Source organism: Pelophylax lessonae (genome assembly GCF_965119305.1).
Source record: "Pelophylax lessonae genome assembly, chromosome: 2".
NCBI lineage: Eukaryota > Metazoa > Chordata > Amphibia > Anura > Ranidae > Pelophylax > Pelophylax lessonae.
In genome coordinates, this window is record NC_138769.1 from 100,709,877 (window position 1) to 100,731,647 (window position 21,771).

Here is a 21,771-nt window from a genome sequence, read left to right on the forward strand (position 1 = left end):
GGGTGGGTCAAACACATTGAATTTTTTTTTTTTTTTTTATGGTTAGTAGCGGCGATCATCCACTTATAATGGGACTGCAATATTGCGGCGGACAAATCGGACACCTAACTGACACTTTTTTGGGAACCAGAGGCACTAATACAGTGATCAGTGCTAAAAATACTGGCTGGGAAGGGGTTAACATCAGGGGCGAGGATAGGGTTAATGGTGTGCCTAGCTGGTGTTTTAGTTTAGTGGGGGAGGTGCTTTTACTAGTGGAAGGCATGGATAGGCGTTTTTGCTTTACAGGAACACAGGATATATTTCTTCTGTACTGACAGAACAGCAATCTGCCTTGTCTACATAGGCAGATTGCCTTCTGCCTGTGTACAGAACGATCAGCAGGTGCTGGCAGGCATCGGGTCAATCGGACCCACTGATAAGCTCCTGCTGTGTAGAATCACAGCAGGAGCGAGCCACCGGCACGCACTCATGCCTGATACCCAGAAATGCAGGATTACGTATATACATATGATCCTTCGCAGCGTGGCTGCACTGGAGCAGTAAATTTGCTATAGGGCAGTTGGCAAGCGGTTCATTTGTATTGTTCCAGGGTGGTCTCGCTCTAGCCTAAGTGCACTCAAAAATTATATTCCTGTTTTTGGAGGATGCTGGAGACTTAGTGGTTTTAAACCCTTAGACATTAAATATGAACAAACCATTTCCCTCTATAGTGTGTACTTGTCTCAATAAAAAGCACAAGGTTTCATTTCTGTGTGTTGCTTCATTCCTCTGGTATCAGCATGAATTACTTATGACAAGTTTTTCTAACACCGAGAGAAAAAAGGTGGTGGGAGGGGGGGGGGGGGTTGTGTGTCTCCAGTCCAATCATCTCTCCGAGCTCTCCTCCCCTGAGCTTTGCAGAATGTAACTTCAGCTCCCTGCCTCCTTTTTCTGACCGTACAGACAAGCTTATAAGGTTAGCACTTTGGATGTAGAGAAGACTGCAGATAGACGGATACAACTTATGTAGGAGGATTTCTTTCATTTCTGTGTATCACCTGGGGATACAGTTTGTTTTCTCCTAGGTTTGAGTCACACTTCTGCAGCTCTGCGAGCCACATTTTTTGGGGTCACCGCAGCCCATTCATTTGAATGGGCTGCAGTGCCTCCTGAAAATGCAGGGAAAAGGTCCCTGCTTCATTTTTGGAATCACAGCCGCATGGAAACCACAAAAGCAATTCCCAGTGTGGGAAGTGGCTGTTGCGATTTTCCAGTGCATGCTGGTGCCATTCGGATTAATGGCACCTTCTTGCATCACCTGCGTTTTTTCTGTGCGGATAATTGCGGCTACAGGAACAGGTGTAAACCCTCATCTGTAACCACCTGCGCAAGTGTGAACCAGGACTTAGATCTCTTGGGGCTGCAATTGCAAGATCTCCCTGTTTCATAACAAAGGTCTACATATCTGCCATTGCTGTTTCAAGGATATAGCACCCATCCTGATAGCACCCACATTACTGTAAAATAAATTCAACACCCAAATCTCTAAGGTTGGCAAGGACAGAGGCACTTACTATGAAACAGATCTCATCCCTAGAGTCTGAGTGATGTAAGAAGCCTGTGGATAAGACCACCAGACTCTGTAGATTGACTTTTCAAAGGTAATGTACAATGTAGTGGGTGAATGTGTGTGTAAGGCAATCTATCTGACTAAATATCTCACAAAGCTTTGATGGAAGTTGCCATTGTATAGGTAACCAGCCTAACTCCCAGTCATCTCCCCTCATTGGCACTAATGTTTAGAACTTGATTGAGACATTTGACCGTTCCTGTCTTTGGCTTTTAAGACAGGGACTTAGCTGGATGGCAGGTCTGTTAACCTGAGTACATAAGCAATTTGACCACCTATCCTGAGCAGAAATCTCACTGGCTGTAAAACCGCTTGTGTGTCTCCATCAGTACATAGAACAGAAGATGAACATCACATAAACCCATGAGTGACCCCGCTTTGTTTTTTCCTTGTAGCGTGCCAGGTTATTGGGATGTATGATTACATTGCACAGAATGATGATGAGCTGGCCTTCTCCAAGGGTCAGGTGATCAATGTACTGAACAAAGAAGATCCAGACTGGTGGAAAGGTGAACTGAATGGTCAAGTGGGTCTCTTCCCTTCCAACTACGTCAAGCTTACTACAGACATGGACCCCAGCCAACAGTGTGAGTACATAGAGGGTGGGCTACTTTCATTTCTATGGGCTTTCTATTATTCCTTAATGACATGCAGCATTGCTGTGATTCTGCGGCTCTTTGCAGAAATCAAAGCTTTGTCTTCTGCTGCCTTACCAGTCTCTTTGACGACCTTTCACTTAAGTGCTGACATTATCATAGCCCAGCTGTTAAATCACTAGCTTTAGAGCTCCTGTCATATGACCTTTCATTGCTTGGTCCCAAAAAATAATGCATTCCATTAGTAAGTGAAAAACTGATCACTTTTTATTTAGAATTATTTGGCAAACAATTTAAAGGCCAGGTCTACCCAAAAATGTTTAATAATTTATATATAAGCTTCAGCTGTTTCAAATACCCACTTGCTTTGTATGTTTCTGGTTCCTTTATCTCTGATCCCCTGCAGCCATAAGGTTCTTAAGTCAAGGCCTCCTTGTTGGATTCTTCAATCTGGTACTTAACAAATTTCAGCAAGTCTTGCCTGTTCTAAAACCCCCAAAAATAATTGGGAAAGCAGAGGTCAAAGATTGGAACCAGGATTCAGGATTTATCTTCTTGGCACCGGCTCAATACAGAAATACCAGGTTTTGCTGGTATGGAGCTAGCCTTTTAGTTTGCTAAATCACATTAGATGACATTATTACATAAACCGCTGTTAAAGGGAATGTATTATCTCTCCAAAGATCTTTCAGATGTAGAAGAGGCCAACTTGATGTAAATTTTCTTAGTGTTTGTTAGTTTTTGAAAAAAGTTGATTCTTTATGTAGTTTGTAATAAATTATGTACCTTGAGGCAACTATATTTGCCTATCACATATTTAAGGTGGCCATAGATGCAAAACAAGTGCGGTGGGTAGAGGAATCCTCCCTGCTAAGACACTGTATTCTGACAGCGGGACTCCTCCGTTGTCAGAATTAACTGATCAGCAGCTGCAGCCGCTGATTGAGAAGTTTTCCAAAATTCCCATTCGACAGGAATTGATATAATGATCGACTTTTGTTGAATGGGGACGGACATTAATGAATCAAAATTCAGCCAGTCCCTGCTGAACTAGCCACATTTTGAGCCATCTATGGCCAACCTAATGCTCTGGCTCTGGTTTTGCTATACCACACACTAGGGATCGACCGATCTTGTTTGTTCAGGGCATATACCGATTTTCCGGCCAGCCTTCAGGCCGATAGCCGATATTCTGCACATTTAAAGTTTTTATTTTTACACTGTCCTTTTTTAATTTTTTTTTTTCTTTTTGATCACTTTTGTTGCTGTCACAAGGAATGTAAACATCCTTTGTGACAGTAATAGGCAGTGACAGGTACTCTTTATGGAGGAATATAAAATATCCCAAACCCCTTCTCTGCACTTCAAAGCATTCAAAACACCAAGTTTGGCTATTTTGAATACTGTAATTTTTTTTTTTTTTTTAAATCTGGTGCTTTTAAGGCTCCAGTGACCAGAAGCGATGTCATGAGCACATGACGGTGTCCCCTCCCGCTGCCTGTAATAACAGCCGAGCAGCTGCTTAGCCGCATTGGTTGTGATTACAAGAAAACCGCCTGTCTGCTCTAAAAAAAGCGGTACCGGGGTGATGTCTGTAGCGGCAGGTATCACTCCCGTACAACCACTTGAAGCAATATCGGCAAGTTTGTGGCCGATACCGATACTTCAAAAAAGGTGAATATCGGCCCCCACCGATAATCGGCCGATCCCTACTACACAGTGACTGTGACTTGCTGTCCTTTTTCTGACAATACAAGCCTACAACTGAGTTGACTCATTGAATACCATATAGTTTTTTTGGCTGATGTTTAATCTCACCATATGTTAAGCAGGAAGGGTTCGATAATGTACACATCCCCCTTCTCTAGTGGTTAATCTACAAATCTCTACATTTAATGCAGTGTTAAAAAAAAAAAAAATGGAAAGGCGCAAGTTTAACAAAGTGAAAATCTAACCATTTTTTTTTTTTTTTTTTTAAGGTTAACACTGTAATAATATATGTGCTAACTAGTAATACCATGTGCTTCCCCTTAACTCCAGCTACACTACGTAAATCCACTTCACTTATGTAAAAATACTAGTGACATCATCACTTTGCTGTACAGAGCAGGCCCACTACAGGTTGCCTGCAGAAAACTACATGTTAGTGGTGGCCACAAGACCAGACACCCTGCACAAGGAGTGTGCACCAGTGACTGGTCTTTACTATAGGAAACTTCTGCATAGAAGCCAAGTTTCACGTTGAATCTTGAAAGATCTGGAAGAAATACACAAAGCAAAGCAAGATTTGTGTAAGAATACGCATAACTTTTGTATTTAGTATTCAATAGGTTTTTATTAGGTTTCAAGTGCAAGTCAATATCATAACAGAAGGCAACAGGTAATTGACTGTCAAAAAGTGCAACATTACAGCATGGGTAAGGGATTCGGGGACGCAGCCCCTCGGGGAACCCACAATAAAAAAAAACATAGCCCACACCCGCAACCCGCCACCCACCATGCCCCGCACCGAGGCGGCCCAAGGCAGGCCCAGGGCCACACCCCCCCCCCCCCCCAGCGCCCCATAAAGGGAACACACTGCGCCAAGGCAGGGGAGAGGCGAACACCCGGGCCCCAACCCACCGCCCCACCATCGGGAACAGCGGTGCCACAGGAAGCGGTGTGCGGGAAAAAAAAAACCCCAAAGAAGTCCCCGGGGGGTTAACTCCGTCAGGTGTCCGAACCCCATAGGGAAAGAGGGAACACAAAAAAAACAACTTAGGAAAGAGAAGAAAACAGAGAAAGGTGGAAAAGAAAATGAAGAGGAAAGGTAACTTTTGTATTTAGATAATAATTGCTTATCATGGAGTTCAGCTTTAAAGATCATTTTGTATTGTGCAGGACATATGTACAGTAAGTGGAAAGCCACATGTTCTCTAAGGCTAAGCGTAAATGTTCTACTTAATCTAAGCCTCGTGTAATTTTGTAATATCTGGTTTGAAACGGAGTTTGCTAGATCACCTTTTTTTATTGGTTGTGAAAATTGGATATAGAACAGTCACCAGAATTAGAAGGAATATTGGTAATACAATGTAGAATGGTAGCAAAAATAATATTCATAGAGCTGGGTGAAATGCCAAAAGCACCATAACCCAATATAACCAATTACTTCAACAAAAAAAGCTGAATTTAACAGTGCCAAAAAAATTCACATACATTAAAAAAGTAACAAAGTTTTTTTACGTAAAAACGATGGTCATTTTTGTATCGTATTACACATTTAATCCAATAAAGTCGCTTCATTGGCAGTTACAGCCATCTTCTCAACTTGTTAAAGCAACCTTGGCTTCTTCAACAGAGATGCTACACTCAAGGTGTATAGCCACACAACATACCCCTCCCCCCAAAATGGTGGAGAGAAGTAACCATATGGAAAACAATACAGTATCTCACAAAAGTGAGTACACCCCTCACATTTTTGTAAATATTTTCTCGCTTCATGTGACAACACTGAAGAAATTACTCTTTTCTACAATGTAAAGTAGTGAGTGTACAGCTTGTATAACAGTGTGTATTTGCTGCTCCCCCCAAAATAACTCAACACACAGCCATTAATGTCTAAACCGCTGGCAACAAAAGTGAGTACACCCCCTAATTTAAAATGTCCAAATTGGGCCCAAAGTGTCAATATTTTGTGTGTCCACCATTATTTCCAGCTTTGCCTTAACCCTCTTGGGCCTGGGATTCACCAGAGCTTCACAAGTTGCCACTTGAGTCCTCTTCCCCTCCTCCATGACGACATCTCAGAGCAGGTGGATGTTAGAGACCTTGCGCTCCTCCACCTTCAATTTGAGGATGCCCCACAGATGCTTAATAGGGTTTAGGTCTGGAGACATGCTTGGCCAGTCCATCACCTTTGCCCTTAGCTTCTTTAGCAAGGCAGTGGTCGTCTTGAAGGTGTGTTTGGGGTCTTTATCATGTTTGAATACTGCCCTGCGGCCCAGTCTCTTAAGAGAGGGGATCATGCTCTGCTTCAGTATGTCACAGTACATGTTGGCATTCATGGTCCCCTCAATGAACTGTAACTCCCTTGTGCTAGCAGCACTCATGCAGCCCCAGACCATGACACTCCCACCACCATGCTTGTAGGCAACACACACTTGTCTTTGCACTCCTCACCTAGTTGCCACCACACACACTTTACACCATCTGAACTAAATAAGTTTATCTTGGTCTCAGCAGACCACAGTACATGGTTCCAGTAATCCATGTCCTTAGTCTGCTTGTCTTCAGCTAACTGATTGCGGGCTTTCTTGTGCTGTGTGAAAGAAGCCTCTTTAGAAGAGGCTTCCTTCTGGGACTACAGCTATGCAGACCAATTTGATGCAGTTTACAGCGTTTGGTATGAGCACTGACAGGCTGACCCCCCCACCCCTTCAACCTCTGCAGCAATGCTGGCAGCACTCATACGTCTGTTTCCCAAAGACAACCTCTGGGTATGACGCTAAGCACGTGCACTCAACTTCTTTGGACCATGGCAAGGCCTGTTCTGAGTGAAACCTGTCCTGTTAAACTGCTGTATGGTCTTGGCCACCGTGCTGCAGCTCAGCTTAGGGTCTTGGCAATCTTCTTATAGCCTAGGCCAGGGGTCTTCAAACTATGGCCCTCCAGGTGTTCAGGAACTACAATTCCCATCATGCCTCGTCATGTCTGTGAATGTCAGAGTTTTACAATGCCTCATGGGATGTGTAGTTCCGCAACAGCTGGAGGGCCGTAGTTTGAGGATCCCTAGCCTAGGCCATCTTTATGTAGAGCAACAATTATTTTTCTCAGCTCCTTAGAGAGTTCTTTGCCTTGAGGTGCCATGTTGAACTTCCAGTGACCAGTATGAGAGAGTAAGAGCGATAACATCAAATTTAACATACCTGCTCCCCATTCACACCTGAGACCTTGTAACACTAATGAGTCACATGGCACCGGGGAGGAAAAAATGGCTAATTGGGCCCAATTTGAACACTGTCACTTAGGGGTGTACTCACTTTTGTTGCCAGTGGTTTAGACATTAATGGCTGTGTTGAGTTATTTTGAGGGGACAGCAATTTACACTGTTATACAAGCTGTACACTCACTACTTTACATTGTAGCAAAGTGTAATTTCTTCAGAGCCGGTTCACACTAATCCGACTCAGTCGCCCCGACTTTGGGCGACTTTGAAGTCGTCCGTGCAGTGCAACTTCATCGTGGCTTGCAAAAGACTTCTCATAATAGAAGTCAATGCAAGTCGCTCCGACTTTGCCAAAAAATAGTGCAGGAACCTTTTTCTAAGTCGAGGCGACTTGAGTCGCTCTGATTAGAACGGTTCCATTGCACAGAATTGGGAGCTACTTGTCAGGTGACCAAGTCGCCTGACAAGTCGGAGTAGTGTGAACCGGCTCTAAGTGTGGTCGCATGAAAAGATTTACAAAAATGTGAGGGATGTACTCAATTTTGTGAGATACTGTATCTACTGTATATCTCTCTATTCTGTGACCACGTGGATGCACCAGTGGTAAGCTCAGGTGGTATTTAGTGGACCGTAGGAGGAGCCCAAACAACCAAAATAGGAGTTTCTCTAAATGTACACATTACTGCGCAAATTTAACTGTGTGTTACAGACAAAATTAGTAAATATCGGATACAAGAAGGGTTAAACCAGACTAAAGTGTATTGGTGTCTTTATAGAGGAGCCATGAGGACGGCAATACACTTTAGCCTGGTGTAACACTTCTTGTATCTAATGTATACTGACTTGGTGGGTAACATGCAGGTAAATTGGCGCCCTCGAGTACATTTAGAGAAACTCCTCTTTTGGTTCTTTGTGCTCCTCCTACGGTTCAATAAATACAACCTGGGGTTTCCATTGGTGCATGCATGTGATCCCTGGATAGAGAGAGATAGATATATTTCCATACTGTTACTTCTCTCCCCCATTTTGGGTGAGGGGTATGTTGTGTGGCTGTACACCTTGATAGTAACATCTCTCCTGAAGAAGCCAAGGTTGCCGAAACATTGTGAGAATATTGGTATAATTGCCAAAGAAGCGACTTTATCGAATTACATGTGTAATCTGATGGCACAAAAATAATCATTGTTTTTAAATGATTTTATTTCAACTTTTGTTAATAAAAAATATATATTTTTTAAAGTATGGAATTTTTTGCCACCATTGAAGTTACGCTTTTTTTACATGAGTTTACATATCTAGCACACAACAGGATGTGGTAGAGAACAGAACAAACATTTATAAAAAGCATTCTGTTAGAATGAATTGTTGATGTAACATATGGCTAAGTGGTATTTATTCCTTTACCTAAACATAGAAAAACAAAAGTAGAATAACAATTTAAATGTATATCCCATTTAAGTCCCGGTTCACACTTCTGCGATGCGGGAACGCTGCGAATATGCAGCGTGTTCCCGCAGCGCATCTGCACCCCTGGCAGTTCACACTGCCATATGCAATACGCAGGGGGTGTCAATTAAAAGTTAACGACACCCCCAGTTGAGATCGCATATCGCAGTGTGATCTGCAAGTTCGCGCAGAGTCGGATCGCACAAGTGTGAACCACCATGCGATCCGACTCTGCTGCGGATAAAAAAAAGGGTCATGTGCGTGTTTAGTGCGATTGCGGTGCAAATTCAGCCATACAAACTGTATGGCTGAAATTTGCACCGCACAGAGATCGCATGTAATTAAGGAGCAGTGCGCTCCGAATTCCATGTGATCTCTGTGATCGCACAAATGTGAACCGGCACTTACTGAAAGATCTGATATACTGAGGCTCGCCAGTAAAATAGACAGTTTTGCAGGTAGTAATTATTACCCTTTGTGTTTTGGTTACCCATGTACAAGATCTTAAATTATCCATTTATGATGTCAAACTGAGGTGACATAATTCGGCAGGATGCTTTGGTGGAACAGTAGACATGAGATGTTTTCATTTTCAGTAAACAAATGCTTTTCACCAGCGTGGTGTTTTGTACGAATACCTTTTTGTCAGCTAGGAGTCAACACTTGACAATTTATTCATAGACACTAAATACATGAGACATGTACAGTCCAGGAAAGCTAATAAATAATATTTGTAAGCGTGATTATATTACTTGGCTAATATCTATAAAATAATAGAGTTGTGCTTTAATTTAGTTGCATTTCTTTCATTCTTCGCTTTATAATAAATGCAAAATTTTTGTAGATATATATTAAATCATTTCCCGGTATCCATTAAATAACTGCACACATCAAAGGGTCAATTCAACTAAAAATGTTATAGGTGGAATGTGATGTGAGTCAACCCTGAATTCTTGAGGGCTCTAGAAGTAAGATCTTACTACCCATTCTGGGGGGGGGGTGTTCTAGACCAGTAGACCAGAGTAGGGGTAACTAGTCCTGCTTTTGTATTCTTCATAATATAAGATAACTTCAAAATCCAGCTGGAGGAGTGAAAAACTCTGTATAATGACTGTAGTAGATGTGCAGACACAGGAGCTTAGTCTTGCCCACTGGAGTCCTCCAGAGAGGTAAGATCTGATGGGGATTTAAAATGTATGTGTAAGCAAAATAAAAAATAATTTAAAGTTAAAAACTTTTGTATTTATATCAACTCAATGATGCATCTTTTTTTTTTTTTTTCCGCTTTAAAAATAACCAGAATTACCCAGTGATCTTGCCAGTCTTCTCACTTTTGATACAACTTCCGTCTGAGAATTCAGGCCCGTGGTAGCATTGATAGACATACACATTTCAGCTAGCAAGTTGGCAAAGGGAACAGTACCTTGCAAAAGCACAAGGAGTCTGCAGTTCCAAAGTCAGCCTGTGTTGCTACAGGCTCACCCGTCCATAGTCTTGCCCTTCCCCAATGAGTGTCATTAGCTCTCGTCTGTAGACTCTGTATACTCACAGTAGGCACACCTTGGGCAGCAGAGAGTAGATATGTTGGCAGGACCTTCTGAGCCTCCCACCACTACTACCACCACCCCCCTTAGCCATGGACAGTACAAGAAATAGTCTCTTAACTGCTCTTAAAAAAATAAGAATAATAATGAAATGTTATTACATAAGTATGTTACAAAATGTTATCCTATAGTGCAGTGTATGGGTTTTTTGATGTTTAGTATTCACATATACTTTAACTATCAAGCATCAGCTCGTAATATAATGTAATAGTTTTGGAGTGACCCTATTATGGCTCGTTTCCACTGAGCTTTCTGGTTCGGTTCGGTACGGTACGCTATTTATGCCGTTTCCATTATAATTGGTACCCTAATTCCGAACCGTACCATACCACTTTTTGGTACCCTTTCGTTGGGGTACCAAGCACATTAGTACCGTACCAACAGGGTGGAGCTACACTCTGCAGAACTTTGGTTGACAGAGAATCGTCTATCACAGCTTTCCTGCTACACCACGCCTATCATGAAAGGGTACTCTTGGCAGTGGAAACTCAATGTGTACCGTTCCGAACCGTACCGTACTGAACCGAACCGTACCGTACCACTCAGTGGAAACGAGGCATTAGAGGTGTTTCCTCTAAACCAGTTTTCCTGGTAGTTCTCTATTCATACAAGTTCCATATCACTCCCTGTGTGTAGCATGCCGGTTTTCATTTCCTTTTACTTTTCTTTTGCATCACGTAGAGTCATTGTTGTAGTGTGTGGTGGGTTTTATTTTTTTTCCCTTTTTCATTTTGGTTTTGCTTATGTGTTGTTTTCCTCCTTTTTCTAGGAATCATATGTTGTCCATCCCCCTTCTCAGGCTTGAAAGTCCTCAAAGAGACCCACTATCCCCATATCACTGCCCAGAGGGATGATGGGAGATGCAGCCTTGATCATGTGACTACCAGCATGATCATCCACTGCCTTCTGACTAGAAGACCCCGCTGCACAGAAATTTTACCTCATTTTTCCATTTAGATGCATGTGACCATATTGTTGTATCCGCTGATCCTGAAGCAAAAATAAAAAGAAAATAATTAATTGAAGCTCAAAGAGTACAGAGGATAGTGGGTCCTTTTGTGGCTTTCTCCGTCACTTAAAAAACAAATAGTTACAAATCACAGATTCATAAAGGTGCTGTTCAGTTTGACCCTCTAGATCTGAACAGGTAACCCTCTGAAGTATGAAGTTAATAAAATTAAAAAAAAAATTGGTTTTCGTTTTGTTCACAGAGCAAAAAGACCCACTATCGAGGAATGCTGCATGTACTATTGAACTGTACCCATAAATATTTTATTTTAATTAATTTTGTTTTATTCATGTTTCCGGTATTACTTTTATATGTATAAATAATTAAATTCTGTGTCATTTAAAAACAAATACATTTCTCTAGAAGGCATATACAGTTCATTGGTTTACATTAGACTGTTAATTATACAGAATTAGCACATTTTTGTATAAGGACAAGAAGCTAAAATCGATCTTTTACGTGCAATGTATTTTTTTTTCTTTTATCTGGTTTAAAGTGGCTCTCCTTTAAAAAAAAAAAGTCTTGGTTATCCTCCAGGGGTATGTAAGTTATGTAATACGTGACTTTAAGGATGAATTCACCCTAAAATTATATTCTGTGTTTTGGCTGGGCCTGGATAATCTAATTTTAGATACCTGAGATCGCAGCTCTACCCACATCCTCTACTGCGAATGTAACGCATTCTTCTGAAAAGCAGTGTGGCAATCTTTTCCTTGTCTCTTCCTTATAAATTTATGCAGGTCACGTCTTGGGTCATGCAATAACATTGTACAGCATAAGACCAAGCATATTATGTCTATTCTGAGGTTTTGGGTGGACCTGGGATCTTGTGATGGACTGCTCACCAAGGAATGTAGAGGTTGTTGGAGTTGGAAAAAGGCCATCCTTTCTTGGTGACCAGTATGTCTGAAATCCATGGAGGAAACTGACTAGTCCAAACTTCTCTAGGTGTTTATCTCCAAAAGAGAGGTTTGGAAATGACCTCATGGGTTATGTAATACAGGTATCATGGAGGTTAGGAAGGTATGAATAGTTCTGAAAGTGTCATTCTTTTAAAGGGATTTTCCAGGATACTTGAGAAAATGTTATCCCTGTTTTACAACTGATTGCCCTATCCGTTTAATAACATAAGCAACGCACTCCAGTTGATGACCCCTTTCGCTTAGCAGAGGTACTTAGAAAATAGGTGATCACAGTCCAATTCATTCAAATACCACGGAAGTGGGAAGCAGTCTTATCAGTCTACTTCCCGATCACATTTCTTATGGGAAGGATTCATTGATAACGATTTCTGCAAATGTTGGCTACAGGGATGTGATCACCACCAGGGGTGTCCGCATAGTGTGGAATTAGGCCAGTACAGTATTATCTGTTATAGCTACAATTGTGTATCCTGTTTTGAAACCGCTGCCTTATATCTATCAGTACTGTAAAACCTGTTGCATTGTGCAGTAACTCAGAAGCAAGTCATAGTTGCTTCGGATTATCATACTCTGCAAAAGCGCATTCCTCCTGAAATTGCAATGGTAATAAGCCTTAAAGCGGTATTAAACCCAAAAGCAAACATTTATTATATTGCAGCCTACCAATTCCTAGATGTGATGGCTGCATTAGTTTCCTTTTTTTAGGCCGCCTTCTATTTTTTTCTGGTAATCTAGCCAGCAAGTCGGTTTTTTTTTTTTTTTCCCATGCACAAACTCTTCAGCAGAATGTATCGGTTTACGTGGATGGGACAAACCACCTAACACTGGCAGGGATCCTTACAATGATTAGCTTTTATTTATTCATGAAAAACCTTTATCCCAAAAGGAAAATAAAACTGCTGTGACTGATAATGTGTGAGCTGGAGTTTGAGTTCAATTTGTATGTGGTTCTAAATATATTACATTTAACACTCCCCCCCCCCCCCCTACCCAAGACTCATTCCTCCAGAGTTGTCTCACTAACACAGGAGGTGTTACTGGCCAGATCACCAGGTGACAACAGAGGAGAAAAGGCCAAAATTGATGCAGCCACCATATCTAATGATTGGTAAGCTGCAATAGATTACATTTTTGGTTTTGGGTTTAATATCACATTTTTTAAAGTGACACTAAAAAACATCCTTCTTCCCCAAAAGATAATCCTTACACATCTTTTGCTTAATGGCCCTGTAATTTTTCATGAAATTGTGTTTTTTTATTTTCCTCCTTTGTAACATCTTCGAGCCCTTAAACCTCTACTTTCCCCCATCACTTCTGTTTGTTTGGAATGAGCAGTGAACGTTAGTTGCAGTCCTGTGCGCTGCTCTATGCACATAACAAATCCTATAGTCCAACTTGGGGGCAAGCAAGAGATTGTTGCTACATTCCTACATACAATTGCACCATGGAGAACAAACGTAGCTACCCTCTAAAGCAGGGATCCTCAAACTACGGCCCTCCAGCTGTTGCGGAACTACACTTCCCATTAGGCATTGTAAAACTCTGACATTCACAGACATGACTAGGCATGATGGCGAATTGTAGTTCCTGAACAGCTGCAGGGCCATAGTTTGAAGACCCCTGCTCTAACGAGAAGTCAGATCACAGGAGCAAATAAAAAGGAGAGGCTGAGAGCAAAAGAAGGTACTTTTTCGACTTAAAAATACATACTTTTAATAGATTTTTTTTTTCCCCAAAGTGTCACTTTAAAGTGGAGTTCCGGCCTATTTTGCAACTTTAGTGATTCCTGGAATGCTTGCTATGCTGATCAACAATTGGGCATTTTCAATTTTTTTCGGGGGTACCTTACCTTATTTTCAGGGCATTTTTGATTGTACTTCCTCCTTCTCCCCCCTCTGTGGCCACGGCCACCGACATCACTTTCACCTTTGCATTGCATCCTGGGAGCGGTTTGTCATCACTCCCAGGAGGCTGGAATCAGGAAGAACTCCCAGAACACTCCCTGGAATCAGGAAGAAGGACACAGCAGATTACACTGTGGCTTCAGATGCCCACATTCAAGATGGCCGCGCTCAGACAGTGGTTTTAAAAGTAAGATTTTGACTAAAATCCAATACTGTACACCTTGTAAGTATGAGAATAGTTACATAGTAGGTGAGGTTGAATAAAGACAATAGTCCATCCAGTTCAACCTGTGTGGGTGTGTGTGGCTGTAATCCTCTCACATAGCCCTGAATGTTCTGATCCTTGAGATGTACGTCTAAGAGTCTTTTGAAAGCCAACATACTTCCCACAAAAACCACCTCCTGTCGTAGAGAATTCCACAATCTTGTAGCCCTAACAGTAAAGAACCCCCCTCGTTCGTTGCCTGAGGTTAAAACGCTTCTCCTCTAATCGCATTGTATGTCCTCGAGTCCTCAATCCCTTCGAATGAACAGCTTTTTTTCTAAGCTGAGATCCCCATTAAGATATTTATAAATTGCTATCATGTCCCCCCTCAGACGTCTCTTCTCCAGGGAGAATAAATCGAGCAATTGCAGATGCTCTTCATAGTGGTTCTATAAAGGGCGATGCATTAGTATTATAGGGGTATTTTTAGTTTAAAAAGGTATTTGAGGCCGGAACTCCGCTTTAAATCTGAATAATTGGGACACTCTACCACATTTCACCTGTAGGTGGCAGTGCAGTGAGCATGTTCAGGAACTCTTTTTAAGCTTTTACAGTCCTGGAAAACCCCTTTAATACTTTAGGAAGTGAACATTTGCTCCTTTTATGCCCTTCTGTTTTGCACATATACACAAAGACCTACATCCCTGTTTTTGTACTGTCATAAATATGTCTAGATTCTATTTACCCTTCCAAAGGGTAAGCTGACAAAAGTATTGTAAGTACTAACATTTTTCTGTGGTCAGTAAGAGGCGCATTCTGTCCCCCTCGGTCAGTGAAGGGGTTTATTTGCTGTTCATTGTCATCATCAGGACAAAGAATGTATACACTATTTTAACCTGGAATTAATTGCAATGTTTACATATTTTTTTATTGTTATTATTATTATTTTAACTAGACTGTGGAACTTGTCATTTTTAGAAGCTTAAAATGTAATGTGCTGTAACCCTCATTTATCTGTCTCTTGGTACACTAGCCTCCTGCTTTGAATGCTTTAGTCTGAGGTGACGAGATGAAGGAAAATAGATACAGCCCAGACTGAGTCTTTGTAGTCATGGCTGTAACCTTTTCCTTGTTATCTGCCGACCACCCTCCACTCTTGTTTAATGTTACAAAATGGCTCTCCAACTGTCTGTGCACTGTTTGTCTGCTGAAGCTCCCTGTCCGTCCACACCTCAGTATTTTCATGAATGTAAAATATATAAATATATATAAAAAAAACTACAGCTTTAACAACTGTAATACAGCCTTTACAATCAACTACATGTATAGATAATTAAATCCTTCTTATAAAAGACGACCCTCAATGTGTGTGTTTTACTTGTTTATAGTGACTTATTATTTTATTGTTCTAGACGGTCTTCACATGACCTTTTTAGCTGCATTCACCAGATTCCAGGAGCAAGAATCAGTGGATTCTTGTGGCTGGAATGACAGATGCATGTGAGCAGCCGCTTAAGCCGCACATTGTATTCACAGGATGACGGTGGGCATTGCTATTCGTCTATAGCTGCGCAGCAAGCATTACCTGCAGTTATAGATGGATGTTGAAGCCTGGGCACCTCTGACTGTGTTTACAGTCAGACATCTGTTCCTAACTGCAGGTAACTGCTTGGTGCATGGCTGCAGGTGAACAGTGACTGCCACTGTCAACCTGTCAAAACATTGTACTGGCTGAGTGGCTGCCACTATTCACACACGCCTGTCATTTCAGCAGCAAGAATCAGCTGATTCATGCTGCTAGAATCCAGTGAATGTAGCTAAATGACTGTGTGAAGGAGGCCTAAGAGAAGTTGGAAGCTGACATTAACTTTAGCTGGCCATACATGGATTGAAAGTCAGCTGGCTTAGCAGGGACCAGCCAATTTTCAATCTATGTATGGTCAGGCTGATTGTACCCAAGTCGATTCATAAACCAGCCTGTCAAATTTTTGGCACGGGATTACTGCCAGCAGCTATAGTCGCTAGCAGTAATCATCTGCACCCCCCTGTTGGCAGAACACAATAGTGCTGCGGAAGGCATTCCCCCATCAACACTGTGTTGATGGGGGAATCTAGCGATTTTGGAAGGAAAGACAATGAAGTCCTCTGTGGACTGCCTTTCACAAACAGCCTGAGTGGCTGGTGGATTTAAAGTTCTTCTTCTCTGTGGGACACAACAGGACCTCTGTAAAAAAGGGGGGAAAAAGTGAATCTATTCCCTGGAAAGAACCCTTTGGAAAATAAGTTGCAAGTGTACCTGAAGTTAGGTAAGAGTTGCCAAATTACCAATTTAGATTAGCGGTGTCTGTATGCTTGCTCATCTTGCCTGTTGAGCACCATGGGAACCCTTTAAAATGGGATGCTCTTGAATACAGTTATTGGTTTCTTGGTTGAAATTATTGCACTATTCACTCCTGACATAGTACTGGCCATGGAAGCTTTCTGTCACAGTGCTGGGCCAACAGTGGAGGCAAGTTCCTGTTCTCAACCATGATAACCCAGAGCATCATGGGATTTTAATATTCTGGGGTGCTTGCAGTAGGAAATATGAACTGGATATGGCATCCAGCGGGGGAAACATCTGCTGTATCTTTAGTCTGGTTGAAAAAATAAAAGACACAAGTCCATCCAGTTCAACTAATAGAAGGGAAAAAAAATGTATATAATCCTAAACCCACAGGTGATCCTGAGGAAAGCAAAAACCCCCAATAATGCATGATCCAACTTACTCCAGCAGGGGGAAACAATCCTTTCTGATCCCCCCCCAAGAGGCAATCGGATATTTCCTGGATCAACTTTACCTAAACATATTAGTATCCAGTTATATTCTGTGCATTTAGGAAACAATCCAGGCCTTTTTTAAAACATTCTACTGAGCTAGCTAGAAACCAGCTCTTGAGGGAGTCTATTCCACATTTTCACAGCTCTTGCAGTGAAGAAGCCTTTCCGTATTAAATCTCTTTTCCTCGACGTAAAGAGTGCCACCTTTGTCCTCTGTGATGACCTTAAGGTGAATAGCTCTACACTGAGTAAACTATATGGACTACTTCTGTATTTATACAAGTTGATCATATCTCCCCTAATCTCTTCTCAAGAGAGTATAAATTCAGTTCCTCTAATCTTTCCTCATAGCTGAGCTCCTCCATACTGCTTATCAGTTTGGTTGCCCTTCTGTGCACTTTCTCCAGTTCCCCGATACTCTTATTGTGAACTGGTGCCTAAAACTGAACTGCATATTCCAGATGAGGGCTTACTAATGATTTGTACAGGGGTAACATGATCTATCCCTCTCTGCAGTCCATACTTCTTTTAATACAAGAAAGGATTTTGCGTGCTTTGGAAACCGCAGCTTGGCATTGCATGCTGTTAATATTATGATGTACCAAAACCCCCAGATCCTTCTTCACCCTAGTATGTATGATGCATGTTTTTAGCCCCCCAAGTGCATAACTTTATATTTATCAACATTAAACCTCATTTGCCACATAGTCGTCCCAATAAAACCGTGCATTGAGGTTGGCTTGTAAGTTGGTGACCTCCTGTAAGGATGTTATTTTACTGCATAGCTTGATGTCATCTGCAAATACTGAAATGGTACTTTTAACCCCAAACCCTATATCATTTATAAATATATTAAAAAGTAAGGCTCCCAACATTAACTTTTGGGTACACCTCTAATAACTTTAGATCATTCAGAGTCATTAACCACTACTGTATGAATGCAGTTCTTTTAGCCAGTTTTCTATCCATTTACAAACTGATTTCTCCAAGCCTGTAGACATTACCTTACACATTAGCTGTGTGTGGGGAACTGTGTCAAACGCTTTTTCAGAATCGAAGTATACTACGTCCACAGCCACTCCTTTTGTCTAAGGTTTTTCTGATCTCCTTTTAAAAAGAAATCTGATTTCTTTGACAACTTCTGTCTTTCATTAATCTATGCTGTCTATTGTTTAAAATACTTTTTTCTACATATACCTTTCCGTAAGGACGCCTTATTAGCACTGTTACGGTGCCTTATCCCAGGCCTTTTTTCCTACCAGCAGAAATTGACCACCTACTTTATTTATTACCGCCAAGCGTGCAATTGCCAGGGCCTGGAGAAAGCTTGCTGTTTCGTTTGATCATGAAGGTCATCAGGATACTCTTCACCTCTGCAATGAAAAGATGACCAGTATCCTCCATGACTCCCACGCCAAATTCCTTAAGGTGTGGACTCTGTGGTGGTCCTACACACTTCCAACCTTGCACCTGACCAGCTTGGGCCTCCTTAATAAATGTTTTCCACCACCTAGCCTGAGGGAACTCTTTGTTCTCTTCTCCCCTCTTTCTATGTGATCTTGCTTCCTTTCTACTTTTTATCTCCTATCTTGACCCCTCCTCCTCCTTTGTCCCCCCCCCCTCTTTTTTTTTTTTTTTTTGAGCGTTCGGTGTGTGTTTGCCCCCTTTTTACTTTCAATCTTTTTTTTTAAAATGTAAAATCAGATACAGAGAATTCACTGAGATTCTGACAACAGGCAGGATTCTGCTCAAGCATTTTAAATACAGTGAACAATATACATCTCTCCAAAACTAGAGCGCTTCATATTAAAAAAATAAATAAAAAAGTTAAAAATGGAAAGCTAAATAGCCTCGACCCATTTCCGTCCATAGTGTAGGTGGGACAAAGCAGCAAGAAGAATTGTTACTGAACTCAAGTCAAAAGCAAACCATTCACTATGCAAAATGTAAAAAAAGGTGTCATGAGTTTCAACTTTAACCAAGCATAAAGAAGAGTTCCCAAACGGGAGGAACCTCAGAAGTGATAGAAAAGAATGGAATAAGAACAGAAGGGGGAATGGAAGAGAGATGAGAGAGAAACCCAGAGAGGAGAAGTGAAGCGCCCAGGGGGAGGACTTCACTTGTTTGAATTCCTTACTACTTCACATGGACATACTCGGCCCAGGGGCTCCAGATAGCCTCAAACCGCTTAGTAGTGTCATTGACCACACTGTCTATTTGTTCAATGAGCATTATCCAAGACCGCTTTCATTTATAAAGGGGAATACACACTGAAGTATTTTTCCAGGACCGGACTATAGTGCGTTTTGCTGCCAAGAGCATGAAGAATATCAATTGCTTAGAACAGGGAAGGTTCTCAATTGGTTCATTCAACAGAGCAATATGGGATTTTTGGGGGACTGGGACCTTTTAAAACCTTCTTTATCAAAGCAAATATCTTATTCCAAAAACCCTGTAACTTTGGCACTCCTACCATATATGATACATGTTGCCAAACGAGTGGCCTTCCCAAAAACAAAGGGGTGAGGAAGACGGATAGAGACTCGATATTGCTCTCCTTTTTAAGTGGATTTGTCCACTCCCTATTCCCATCCTAGCCAAAGGGCTCAACCACCCTGTTGACCCCTAGCCTAGGGCGGTATGTCATTGTTTGTTTGATCCATTCTTGTAGGCACATTCTGTTTTTGGTTCTACAATGTGCTTACTGTTCCTATCCCCTGCGTGGGAATATTGTGATTGTAATTTTCAATGTACTTTAATAAAAAATATTGTACCAGCAAATACATTTCTCTTAGGTCCTCCGACAGTCGCCGCCCCTCATAAGTCATCACTATTGGGTATTGACTTCCGCTCCGCAGGAGTAACTAGGCATAAGACTTAGTCAAAAGAACAAAAGCATTTAGCATAGACACACCCATGGGGGCTGTCCCCCTGGTCAATAACCCCCTGCAGTGATCCCTCCCAACTCAGTTTGTCTCTGCCTAGCGTCAGGAGTAGTCAGGCTTCCCTGTGCTGGGGCTTCAGTCTCAGCCTTTCTAATCTTTTCTTTGATTTTTATTTGCAAAATGTCAGTTTTTGCTTTGCTTTACTAGCGGTTTATTTTGTCAGCTTTAGTTTAGTCGGATCTTCGGATGAAGATGGATCATGCGGAGCTGGGAATCGGACTGGCCGCCCTGGCTCTCCAGGGCAGAGGGTCAGATGGATCCCCAGCCCGCCATCGAGCGTTCGGCTATCGTTCGCCCTGGCGCTATGAATGACCCATCCCTGCTCGCAGTAGGGATGCAGCCTGTGAGGTGGCTACCTCACTGGACACATCTGTGGTGCTGTGCTGCAGTGTCCTGCGTTTTTTGGCTGACGGCATTCCCTGTCATCTGAGGACAAAGGCTTTCCATTCATAGAGGCACCCCACGCCATCCGGTACAGGTAAGTACTTTCTGTGTGGGGACCTCTGTCTGGGGTGGCAGTCCTGTGTTGCTGTGTGTCCCCTCATGTCTGTGCGTTTGTGGGGCTCCCTGTTGCGATCCCTGTGGGGGTCTTCTTTAATACACTGCTGGCACTGTGTGGTGTGGGGGCCCCTCTCCTGTGTCACTTGTAGTGTTTGGGAAGTGCAGACTGTATGGGAGGCGACCGCTGCAGCTAAAAACCGCGCGGTCCGCCATTTTGGTGTCTGGCTTCACTGTGGGCTTTTCCTATAGCTTGCTATGTAGTGATTTTGGCGCCATCGACGCCTTCTTGTGTGTGGCAGAACGATCGTTCTGAGCACTTGTCGGCGGCCATCTTGCAGAAGCCTTTTATTCATTCCTATGGGCAGCCATTTTCCCTGGGCCTTGCAGCATATAGTTCAGCTTCTGGTGACCTCCCTTCCTTTTCCTCTGGAGCAGCGATCGGTGTGGTAACACTCTGCAGACTTTCTCTTCCATATCTCTCTGTTCTATTCTTCCTGGCTCAGTTTTGTCCCTTTTGGGGGGTCTGTGTACACAGCGTATATAGCGGTGTATAGCGGTATATAGCGGTGGGATGCGCAATCCGCAACGCTTTTAAGGGGCCAGTACATTCACTATTGTTTTTTGGCAATGGATTCTCAGGACAGCAAATTCCCCCCAGCCTTGGTCGGGGAACCCAGTTCTGCTGAACCTCCCGTTATACCAAATTTGGCCGCTGTAGTGGCGTCTTTGGTGTCAAAAACGGAGGTGCTGATGGCTGAACGTGCTGCTAAGAAAAGGCCCAGTGTCCTCATTTGGTACACATAGGACCCGCAAGTCGGCGCAGGTTTTTCCCTGCCCCGCTGAGTTTCATCACACAGTGAATGAGCAATGGCGCAGTTTAAAACGTCCCTTCACGGTGCCTAGTCGGTTTAAACTGCTGTACCCCTTTGCGCCTTCTACGGATGCGCGCTGGTGCGTGGCTCCCAAGGTGAATCACGCTGTGGCTGTGTTGAACAAGGCTACTCTGGTTCCCGCTGAGGATACCCCGGTGTCCCGGGATCCTACGGACAGGAGATTGGAGTCTCTTGCCCACCATGTCTATACGGCGGCGGGTTCAATGCTCAAACCTATCTTCGCTTCTATCATGCTGGTTTAGGCGGTGGCGGACTGGACTAAGGTGCTTAGACGCACACTAGTGTCTGATTCTGCCCCACCTGCTACGCTGGAAATGGTGGACCAAATTCATCAGGGAGTCATGTTTTTTGTGTGATGCGGCCTTAAATGAGGCCCCTTTGGCTGCACG

The 21,771-nt window shown here is 42.6% G+C and overlaps 1 protein-coding gene across 4 annotated transcripts in view; it reads left to right on the top strand.

Moving 5' to 3' along the window:
• Positions 1–21,771, top strand: part of ITSN1 (intersectin 1) — a 348,624-nt gene that overhangs the window by 248,747 nt on the left and 78,106 nt on the right. For all 4 annotated transcript variants that reach the window (XM_082244896.1, XM_082244893.1, XM_082244894.1 and 1 more), the window contains one exon: positions 2,008–2,199. In XM_082244896.1, the coding sequence (XP_082101022.1) occupies positions 2,008–2,199 (192 nt within the window). The remainder of the gene's footprint in view (positions 1–2,007; positions 2,200–21,771) is intronic.